The sequence below is a fragment of the Lagopus muta genome, chromosome 3 (assembly GCF_023343835.1).
Source record: "Lagopus muta isolate bLagMut1 chromosome 3, bLagMut1 primary, whole genome shotgun sequence".
Classification (NCBI taxonomy): domain Eukaryota; kingdom Metazoa; phylum Chordata; class Aves; order Galliformes; family Phasianidae; genus Lagopus; species Lagopus muta.
The window spans coordinates 20,091,763-20,102,435 of record NC_064435.1 but is presented as its reverse complement, the minus strand read 5'-3'; the positions used below and the strand labels follow the sequence as shown (position 1 = coordinate 20,102,435).

Genomic DNA, 10,673 nt, shown 5'->3' with positions numbered 1-10,673 from the left:
GCGGCTCGGCCGTGGAGCGGCGGCGGGAGGTGGCCCCCTCCATGGACGGCGGCGAGGGACGATGAGCCGCGGCCAGCGGCCGGGACCGGCGCTCGCCCGTAGGGGCTCTCCCCGCTGCGCGCCCCGGGGCGCCGTGGCTCCGCTCTCCCCCTCCGTCCCCCGCTCCGTCCCCCCTCTCCCCGCTCGAGGTAATCCCGATCGCCCCTAAAGCGCGGCGCTCCGGGGCTCATCCCGCCCTCTCCTCCCCTCCCCGGCCCTTCCCCTCCCCGCTCCCCGCCGCTCGCCCCCGTGGCCCCGCCGCCCCCGGGGAGCCGGCGGCCGGGCGGGTGGCTGCGAGGTCGGGGCTCTGGGCACCCCGCCCCTCGCCGCGAGGCTGCCGGCTGCTGACGGGCTATTGATTTGTATGTGCTTCGCCCCGCGCCGGCCGCTCCCGCCGCTACCGCCGGAGCCAGGAGAGCGCTTCCCGTAGCGGCGCGGAGCTCCCACCAAACATGTCGGCTCCCGCCGGGCCCCGGGGCGGCCCTGCGCCTCCTCAGCCGCTGCCGGCGACTCAGCCCGAGATGCCCGACCTCAGCCACCTCACGGAGGAAGAGCGGAAGATCATCCTGGCCGTCATGGACCGCCAGAAGAAGGAAGAGGAGAAGGAGCAATCCGTGCTCAAGTAAGGGCGGGCGCGTCCCTTCCCCGTCCCCGGCCTCTGGGGCGGCGCGGCCGGGCGGGATGGCGGAGCGGAGCGGGATGGCGGGGCCGGGCAGGGCTGCCGGCTCTCGCCACTCGGGCGGCGATGGGGCGCGGCCGGGGCCGGCGCGGAGCCGGGGCCCGAGGCTCGCCTCTCTCCTCGGCGGGTCGGGCGGCGGCCGAGGCTCCGCTAGCCCCGGCGCCGGCGGGGGCACGGCGCTCAACATGGCCGCACAGGTGCCGTCCTCGCCCGGCGCGTGCCGCCGGCAGGAAGGGGGGAGCCGGGCCGAGGCGGCGCTCGGCGGCGGCGGGCTCCGTGAGGGGGCTCGGCAGACGGCGGGCGGGCGGCGGCGGCACTGCCCCGCGCTGGCGGGACCGCTGGGGCCTAGGCTCCGGCCGTCTCGCCGGGTGGGTTTGCCACAGCCGCCATCTTCCTCCGACAACGTGTCTGCCGCCCGCCCCCGCCCCGCTGCTCTTTCCAAGCGGGAGCCCGCGGCCGTGCTTCAGCACCGCGAGCCGTCCGGCGGCGCCGCCCCTGCGGCCCCGGGGCTCGTCCTGCGGGGGCTGCCGCGGGCGGAGAGCGGCCCCGCCGAGCGGTGCCGAGCCTCGCCGGCCGGCGGCGGCAGGACTCGAGAGCTGTCCCTTCGCCGTGGTGCTGACCCGTGTCTGCCTGAAAAGGAGCGATTTGCTCGTTTTGTGGGTACTGCTCTTAGCGGCGCCGCGAGGCTGAAGCACCGAGCGCCTCTTTCGTACCAAACCCCAGCAAGTTAAAGCGCTGAATTAGTATTGTGTCGTGGGCATGTCAGCTCCAGCTGGCCCTCTGAGCCCCGTGCTTGAAAGCTGCCCCAAAGCCTATTTCCAAGATTCTTCTTCTTCTTTTTTTTTTTAATCATCCTAACGAAAACTTACACTGAAGTTATCACTTACATGGCAGCTATGGGGCTGTGAGATGATCTAAACCGTGTAAGTCTGTTTCAAGAGATGTTTTTATTGGGTGTGCATCTCAAAGAATGACAGTGTAATGTGAGCACTGGAAATAAAGTGCCATACCTAGTTTTATAACTAAATACCTTTCAGCCTAATGCTGTTCAATTGACTTGATATTGTGGCACTCGTTTTAAAGCAAGTTGCACTCTGTATTTCTAAATGGTATAGTATACCGAAATAAACGCACATGTCTGTCTAAAATCTCTGCAGTCATAAAATCATTAACCAAGAAGGAAATGGAAAAATATTCAAGTTGCAATGCAAGTATACGATGCTACACTTACAGGAAGCTCCTGGCAACTTTTGTGGTAGCTTCTATATCTCAGATCTTAATGTGATTCTAGGATCAGCTTGAACTCTTCAGCTTGCAGATGAAGAACAAACTTTTAGAATCTTGGAAGCAGACAGCCAACAAAAGAAAGGGCTTCATCACAATCTGAAGACAAACTTTAGGTGGGGTTTAGGCTCTTATTAAAGTTTCCTCTTGATTTCTGTGTGAGCAGTGAGGGAAGTAGCATAAAGGTTATATAGAAAGAATATCCTGAAACAGGCTCTTGCAAAAATGCTGTTCTCAATGGAATTTGTATAGGTGGCCTGTAATATATTTTATAGGATGCAGAGAAGTGATCTGGTGTCAGATTAATAACTCAACAGTTTCGTTTTCCTTAAGTGAAGTGGCTCCTTGGTCCATCAGATGCATGTTTATTCTGAAAATGCCAACAGATTTATTAATCACAACCTTCCACCAGTCATACCAGAGTGTGTTCTGCATTTTTAGATAGGTATTACTGAGCTTAATTCTTTTGACAGATGTTTTCCTTCTGTCAAGAGAAGAAGAAGAAAGAAAAAAACCCCATGTATTTAGATGAATGGACTACTGTTATTGCATATAGATAAATATAGAGCTAAATCCTGCAGTCTTTGTTCAAGTGTAATTCTCCTCGAAGGCAAGCTCCTTTTGAAGTGGAAGGTATTTTTGTCTGACTAAGCAATAAAACTGTGTCATTTCATTCCATGGAGAAATTTAGGAGGATACAAAAAAGATGATTGAAAAAAAAAGTTGATACCTAGAGATCTTAGCACAATAACAGTTCAAATATTGTAGAAAGGGACAAGCATGGGTCTTTGGTAAGTTTTAGATAATTTATGGTGATTGAATATCAGTTTGAATGGCTAGTCCCTGGGCTCTACTTCCCGTCTCTATTCTGTTTCTATTTTGTGCTTTTCAAATTCTTGTGCTGTGCCTATCACGGTGGTATTTGAGCATCTTCCAAAAGTGCATTAAGTAGTGTGACTCACATCTGTAATGTAGACTGTTTATTTTTTTCCTTGTGCTCCCCGGGGTAAATATGTGTGGATTTAAAATAGATACGCATCTTCTTTTCCTTATGCTTGCTTTATTCTTTTTGGAGAAAAGAAATGCAGATGGTATTGAGTTGTAATCTGTAGCAACTAATAGTGAAAGGTCAGCATGAATTCCTGCCAGGATTTGCTGGAAAATGATAGCGTGTAAAACTGAAGCTTTCCAGATTTGCTCTTTCCCTTGGCCTGGTTTGCTGTGTGAAATATGCCTCCCTACAGTTGTGCACTGTGCTCCTGTGGTGGAGCTTCCACGTTTAAAGGAGGACAGGCAGCAAACTGCTGCTCTGACTGCCTGTCCTTTGAAACTGTTGGGATCCTTGGAGTGTGTTTTGAATGCTGTGTTCTGGGAAGGTGCCTTTTTGTTAAGGTTACTGTACATATGTTGAACATAGTATTTAATGTGCTTAATGTTTAGAAAAAGTAAACTTATGTCTGTATGCGGAATGTAAATTCTTCTCTCTAGTTATAGAAATATTTACCTATTTTCAAATTCTGTATTTGTGGGTATTTGAATTTCTTGGATATTGCATAAAATGTAAAAACTTTACTCCTCCATTATGTGCATCCTTCCTCTCGTAACTTCTAGTTTTGTGAGCATAAGCTTTCTAGCGGATTTTAGGTAACCCATTTCCTCTAAGAGAGTTGCTTTATGAGATCTGTGGTCTGCCTGTTTGCTTTTCATTTGCACTTTATTTCTGTATCAAAGGACTGGCTAAAGAGGATGTGCACAGAAAAAAAACACTCGTAGAAGATGCTAGGTTGCTGATGTTATGTGTAAAGATTTTGTTTCAGCCTGTATGGTGCATTTACAGCCATCTTCTTGTAGGACCACAGGTTCCTAGCTCCTTTATCCAACTATTCTAAAAGTAAGGTGATGTGCTCTGCTTGTGTGCTGAAACTCACAGATCTGAAATTTACACTTTTTAGCTTTCTAGAGGTATGGACAGTTTGGCCCAGCAGAAGGCAAGTTTTCCCAATAGAAGTTTCATCATGAAATTAGTCAACTTTTCATACATTTGCACAGTATCACCTAGATTGATCATGAGGCTGTCATAGGAGATCACTCATTGTATGTGCGTGTGACCAGAATCAACTGGAATTGCCATTGTTTTTATCTAGGGAGAGAGAATGGATGGAGGCACGGCAGGTTAGATGGAGAAGGAGACTCTCTGTTTCCCACTCCGTCAGGTCCTCAGCCCTAGTGTGTGTGGCTGTGGCCTTGTGTGTACTCAGTTGCTGTGTCTGTGGTTTCACAGCCATGGTAATAAATGACTGAAATTAAACATCTGACAAGGAGGCTGTGAGGAGGCTGGGCTGTGTAGGCCCCTGTGTGGGGCAAGATATTGGGCTTGGGGGGAAAGGAAGCAAGGGACTCATGGCTGCGAGTCCCAGCGGTGTAAGTAGCTCACACAACCATTATACTGCTTTATAAATAATTATCCTGCTTTATGAGTAATCATCTCTGATTTACAATGCTTTCAAAGGATTCTATGTTTAGGATTTGAATTTGGGCCTGAAGGGATGATGGAGGTGTAGGTGGTGATTATTGGTTGTGTTTTTTTGTTTTTTTTCCTTCCCCCACATAGAGATGTGTGTATGGGAAATTCTGAAGTTTAGTGGGTAATGCAGAAATATTTGCTTTTGGCCACATTGTAAATTAGAAATTCAGGCAGTAGTAGTTGACTGAGGTATTGTCCTGTAACTTAATGCTGAGTTTTGCCTGAATTTAGAGTACTACACAACTCATTATTTTTCCTTTGTTCCTATTTATTACAAAGAAAAATATGATCAAAATGACTTTAATAACTTTATGCAGTATAAAATAAGTGACAGTCGAAATTGTAAATGTAGGTAGAGTTGAGAAAGTGAACAAATATCCTTATCTCCTTCTGCTCCCTTTTGCCTTCCCTTTCCCCTTCCTACAACCTCATTCCCTGTTCTCTCCTTTTTTTTTTTTTTTTTCTTTTTTAATCTTTTCCCCTTTCTTTCGTTTAACAAATGTGTACTGCCTTTTTGGCCACTCAAAATTGCTGTTATTCCTTACTCTTCTCTCTTACCACATGGTTAGACACTTTATACTGTAAGTAATACCTGTCAGGATGTTACGCCTTGTACCACTTGCTCTTCAAGAAGACCCAGGGTTTACAGTTGTCCTGCAGAGCTTCTAGCATGCTTCTGTGCCCTGTCTACAAAGAATAGCAGTGGTGCTTTTGCCAGTGACTAAGCAGAATGTATATGGAGATTATACAGACTGGCAGTAACACTAATTACTGGGTTTGTTAATGCTCATGTTAAGTAAAATTTCAGAAGGCAGCAGTAGTGCTGATGTTCCAGTGTTCCAAAAGTGCAGGCAGGATGGGTTGGACATAGAGAAGCCTTATATCACGTGGAGTTGAAAAACAGAAAAGCTGATACAGGATTTAGTTAATGAGAAACCCAAAAAAATAGATAGTTAACACCAGCTTCTGTGTGCTTTTTGAAAAGTGTATCTTGTGAAATAAATCTGCTTTTACACTTCTTTGAAGCCAAAAGACAATACTTAATTCTGCATCTTAAAGGCAAGAATGTAGACTGCACTTCAAGGTGTGAGGACTGTATCTTAGGAAGTAGTGACTGGGTAAAATTCAGTGGTCTCTTGAAGTGGGTTAGGGGGCTGAATGTTCCATTCTGGATTTTGTCCACATGTGTCTGTGAACTAGATAACATCTAAATAACTGAGGATGTCAAACAATTGATTTTTCCATTGAAACAATAGCTTAATTAGTGTGTGTATTTTAAGTACAAACTACATCAGAGATGTTACTCTAGAAATAAGGCTTATAACTTGAAATAGCAGTGTTTTTACCCTGCCAACTGTGTTTTAAAATACTTGAAGCATATTCAAAGTTCTGTAACAAGGAGGAAAGACTAGTACAATGGTTTGAACATTGAAATTTAATCCAGTGGAACCACTGATGTGAGGTAGCCATGTACATAAATGTTCATTTTTTAATCTGTAATGTAAACACAACAGTCTTAGAAATTTTTGAAATGAATGTCACCTCATTTCTGCTTTTCTGGCTTTCTTGAAGCTTTATAATCCTGTAGTCAGAAGGCTACGAAAATTTCTGTGTATGCTGGTCTCTGTTTTTCAAGCTCTTGTTTTCTAGGAAGAATCTTTATGTTGCTTTCTTTCCTTTTTCCCCAGCATTTTTCTGATGGGTGTTTTTTTTCTTCTACAAGAAGAGGAATTTAGGAAGATAAAAAACCCCAAAAGAAACAAAAAATTGATTAGTTATGATCTATTCGATACTTGCTTAACTGCTGCAGACGTTACACCTTAACAGTGAGTCTTGAGATGAGGACTGTTTTTTGAAAAAGTCTAGACTACATGGGTTATCATAATCATTTGTCTTGCTATATCATGGTTAATAGCTACATATTTAAAAAAAAGCAATGGTGAGTCTTTTAAATTCAGTCTCGTGAGAAGAATCTACTTAAAGACTGTTTGTTTAAAAATGGCGTTCAAAACTAGCTGTTATTCAGGCAAATTAACTGAAATGCATTGAAGTTCAAAGCAAACTATGTTGTTTTCCATGCTGACTGAGTTTGGAGTATGCCTTGAAAAACTGCATGTTGTAATGGGAGGATCTTTTGAGGAGGAAACTCAAATTATAACTGGCTGTTGAGGCTATATTACAGCATTAAGAATAACAGTTTATATCTAATCTGGTAGTGCTTTTTTAAGCTCAGTAAACTCCAGCAACTGTCTCTCAGGTTATGTTGAACTTCTTGTGATACAGTAAAATTGTAGGTTTTCTGCTTTGACTGATTCCTCATGTCTCCCCCTCCCAAGGTATTGTGTTGAAGCTGCAAAGGATTATCAGTCAGGACCAAGATTGTAACAGCTAATGTAATAGTGCAAGATCAAGTAGGGGAATAGCAGCGTGTTTGAAGTTAATATATTTCACCTTAGGAGTGTAAGATTTCAAAGTAATTTGTACCGTTCTATGCTGGTTTTGTTGAAGGTGAAACACAGTTCTTTTATATCCTTGAATTTAAATGTTGGTTGCCATCCCATTTCTCTGCCTAAACATTTTTGTTGGGTTATTTTTGTTGCATTTTGATAATCTGAAATCAGATTCATGACGGAAATTGATGGGAAGGAGTTTCAGGTAATTCACTTGACTGGGAGTTTTGAAGTTTTGATGAGAGAGCCTGCATATTAACTTTGATTTAGACTTTAAGGTATTGTTACAACCATACTGAGATACCCTGTTTGTTTAGCTGGAGTCAGCAAGAGCTGAACTCGTGTTACAAAAAAGTGCAACTGCTTCTATTTAGAAAATTCACAGAGAAAATCTTTAAACTTTAATTAAAACATAAATAAGTGATTTTCTTTTTAGTGTCCTAATGGAACTGATTCTTCTTATGTCTTACATGAATTTGCTTAAACACTTTCTCTATTCAGTATCATTATTTTTAAAGCAAATGGTTTCCTATAGCAAATACTGCATTATAATTGTACATGTGCCATGTCACAGGTTGTACAGCATTACTAAGTGTTTGATATAGCAGGGCAGTCGGATTCTCTGTATTTGTAGGGGTAGTCTTTCTGTAGAGTGCGTATTATCACACAAATATTTTGACTTTTAAATGAAATTGTGAGTTATAATCACTTGTAGTTTTTGTAAAATGCTTTGCAAGCATCTTCCAGATAACTTTTCAAAAAAGAACTGTGGTGTGTTAGCAATAAATATTTTTCCCTGGACTGTTCCTCTAACGCTTGATGTATGTATATATTTTTCTTTTTAAAGAAAAGGTGAGTGAGAAGTAATGATTTTGTAAGGCTGTTTAATTCTCAAAAAAACTCGAAGACCAATAGGAAATAGGGCTGGATTGGTGCCTCAGGAGACCTTACAATTCATTCTTTGCCTGCAGGTGTGACCCGTTATAACAGAGCAATTCCTGACACTTATTTATCTAATATAGTGGTTCCCAGCTGTGAGGGCACACCTGGCCACTGCAATAAATAGATTTCATGGCTGAAGCAGGAGCACATCACAAGAGATATACAGAGTTCAAGCTGCAAGAGCTGTGCTGCTTACATGGGAAAAGATTAAGAGCGGCCTAAACAGATCTTGGCATAAAACTCCTCAATCCTGATATGTATGAAGTTTTTTTTGTAGGTGACAGTTTATTGTTGAGAAGTATGGGAACAAAGAAATACAACTACTGACCTAACCAGGGTTGGAGATTCCTGGATCTCCCAAGTAATTTGTTCCAGCTACTCACTGTAATTATCCTTACCATTCAATTTTTTTCTCCTAACATAAAACCTAAATCTCTTTCCTGCCATTAGCTACTTCATCTTCAGTGGAAATGCAGAACATTCTGTTACTCTTTGCTGCAACCTTTAATATGTTTCACATGTGGAACTCTATCTCCTCTTCTAGATTCTCACCCTCCTTTCTGTAGACTCAACAGGTCATATTTTATAGACTTTTGGCTATTCTTGTTGCTATTTTCAGTATTCCTTCTAATTGAGCTTTTCTGAAATAGTGTCCAGAATGAGACATAGTATTGCAGACAATGGTCTGGGGAGAGTACAAGGGTAATGTGATATGTCCTAAATAGAGCACTCACTTCCTTTGTACTGCCAATGTCATGTATATTTGGGGTTTTTGTCATGGTGTAGCAAGTTGATTCATGGTTTGCTTGGGATCTACTGTACCTTCAACATACTATTCTGCAGAGCTGCTATTGAGTGAATCATTACCTGTTATTTTATGAAGTTGATTATCCCAATTTAGGCTTAGTCTTCATCCCTGCTGAATTGCATTCTGTCTGTATTGATGGTATATTAGAATACTTAAATAAAATGCATATACAGCCCATAGAGCAACAACTAGGATTTGCCTCGGGAGAGTATCCTAATGACAAGCTGTATAGACTTTCTCATGCTTGTCCATACTTTCAAAGAATTGTAGAATCACCAAGGGTGGAAAAAACCTCCAAGATCATCCAGTCCAACCATCCATCTACCACTGATATTTTCCCACTAAACCACGTCCCGCAGTAGAACATCTGAACATTTCTTGAACACTTCCAGGGATGGTGATTCAATCACCTCCCTGGGTGGCCTATTTCAGAACCTGACCACTCCTTTAAAGAAAAAATTTTTCCTAATGTTCAACCTGAATCACCATGGCAAAACTTGAGGCATTCCCTCTAGTTCTATTGCTGTTTACATGGGAGAAGAGGCTAACCCCCACCTTGCCACAGCCTCCTTTCAGATAACTGTAGAGTGATAAGATCTCCCCCGAGGCTCCTCTTCATAAGCAGAATGCAGAATAATCTCATTCCAATTTTGCCCATAGCTTGTTGGTTAGGGAAGAGAAAGCTGTGTTCAAATCTTCTCAAGCTGAGAGTGTAGAGCACAGAGCTTGCTCGTCCTTGGAAAGGCTTTTTCAATATTGTAAGGGAAAGAATTGCTGCCTGTGCTATATGTATTTCTTCTGTGGAAGCTGTTGCTTGATGTAGAACAAATTTGACAAAGAAGTTGGGATCCCAAAGATATTTAATTACTAAGCATCAAATGAAAATACGTGGATGGATAGTGAAAAGAGATTATTCACATTACTGACCGAGAAAAGAACTGATGACTTGTTATTAGGTGCCAAGGTGTCCTTGTGGGAGGGAAGCATACCTAGACAGAAAAATTTGGATTGTGAGTCCTCATGAAATCAGACTTTGGGTTCTGCGCTCTGAGAACTGCTTGGTTAAAGAAAGGAATTGTCTCAGTTTTGATATATGTTTCATTCCACATTTACAACGTTTGGAGTTTGAGATGGAGTACAGAGAATCTCTGAAATTATTCTGATCAAATATCGATACCTACAGTGTAATATGTCTATATATGAAATAGCTTAACATTCTGAAATTCTAAACTTCAATTTAGAGCCAATGGAAAAAGGAGGTGTTTTCAGGATGTGATCCGTCTCATCTTAAATTAGACAGTTTGTGTAGTCTGGATGAACTGCAGAGCCCATTTCCAGCCATGGACTTAAAAAGAAGATAGAGTGAGTATGTCAGACATAGAGTCTCTGTAGACATCTTAAGCTAAGTAAGTTGAATCTCACCCTCTGAGTTCTGGCCTTGAGAACACTTCACTCTGTGGTCTAATAAAAATGCCGTTTTTATTAGAAAAGTGCCACAGTCACTTTCTGTACTGGTGCTGACTTTTATCGCTCTCTAGACTTCTTCAGAAGCCTATGTGTCAATCTGTACCTTTGGCTAATATTTTAATAAATTATTAATTAGAGCATGTTTATTTATCCATATCTTCAGTGTTTGAGACTCGCTCCCAGGAACCTGAGTATGCTTCCTTTCTAGACCAAGGTTATTCTTAGGATGTGATATATCTGTTGGGCTAATTTCAGAGAGCCTTCAAAGAATGAGGTTCAAAAGAAGACCTTGGAATATGAGATATTTCCAGTATGTGGGGTGAAACGTATCTGCCAACAAAAGTACATTATGAAGTAAATCTGTGCATTGCGTTCTCTAGCAGGAATGATTAGTGGATATTTCCAGCCAGAAGATAGAAAATCATGGCTGAAGATAGTCTAGTTGCTAGATGAGTAGTTAAAAACACAGAATATTTCGCC

General features: G+C 43.0%; 1 protein-coding gene across 44 annotated transcripts in view; it reads left to right on the top strand.

Annotated features, from left to right (window-relative positions):
- Window positions 1-291: 291 nt before the first annotated feature.
- RIMS2 (regulating synaptic membrane exocytosis 2) overlaps window positions 292-10,673 on the top strand; it is a 436,647-nt gene continuing 426,265 nt past the window's right edge. For 20 of the 44 annotated variants that reach the window (XM_048938982.1, XM_048938984.1, XM_048938989.1 and 17 more), the window contains exon 1: window positions 292-661. In XM_048938982.1, coding sequence (XP_048794939.1) covers window positions 492-661 — 170 coding nt within the window. In that variant the 5' untranslated portion in view covers window positions 292-491. The remainder of the gene's footprint in view (window positions 662-10,673) is intronic. The other 24 variants (XM_048939001.1, XM_048938996.1, XM_048938990.1 and 21 more) reach the window with 5 other exon arrangements.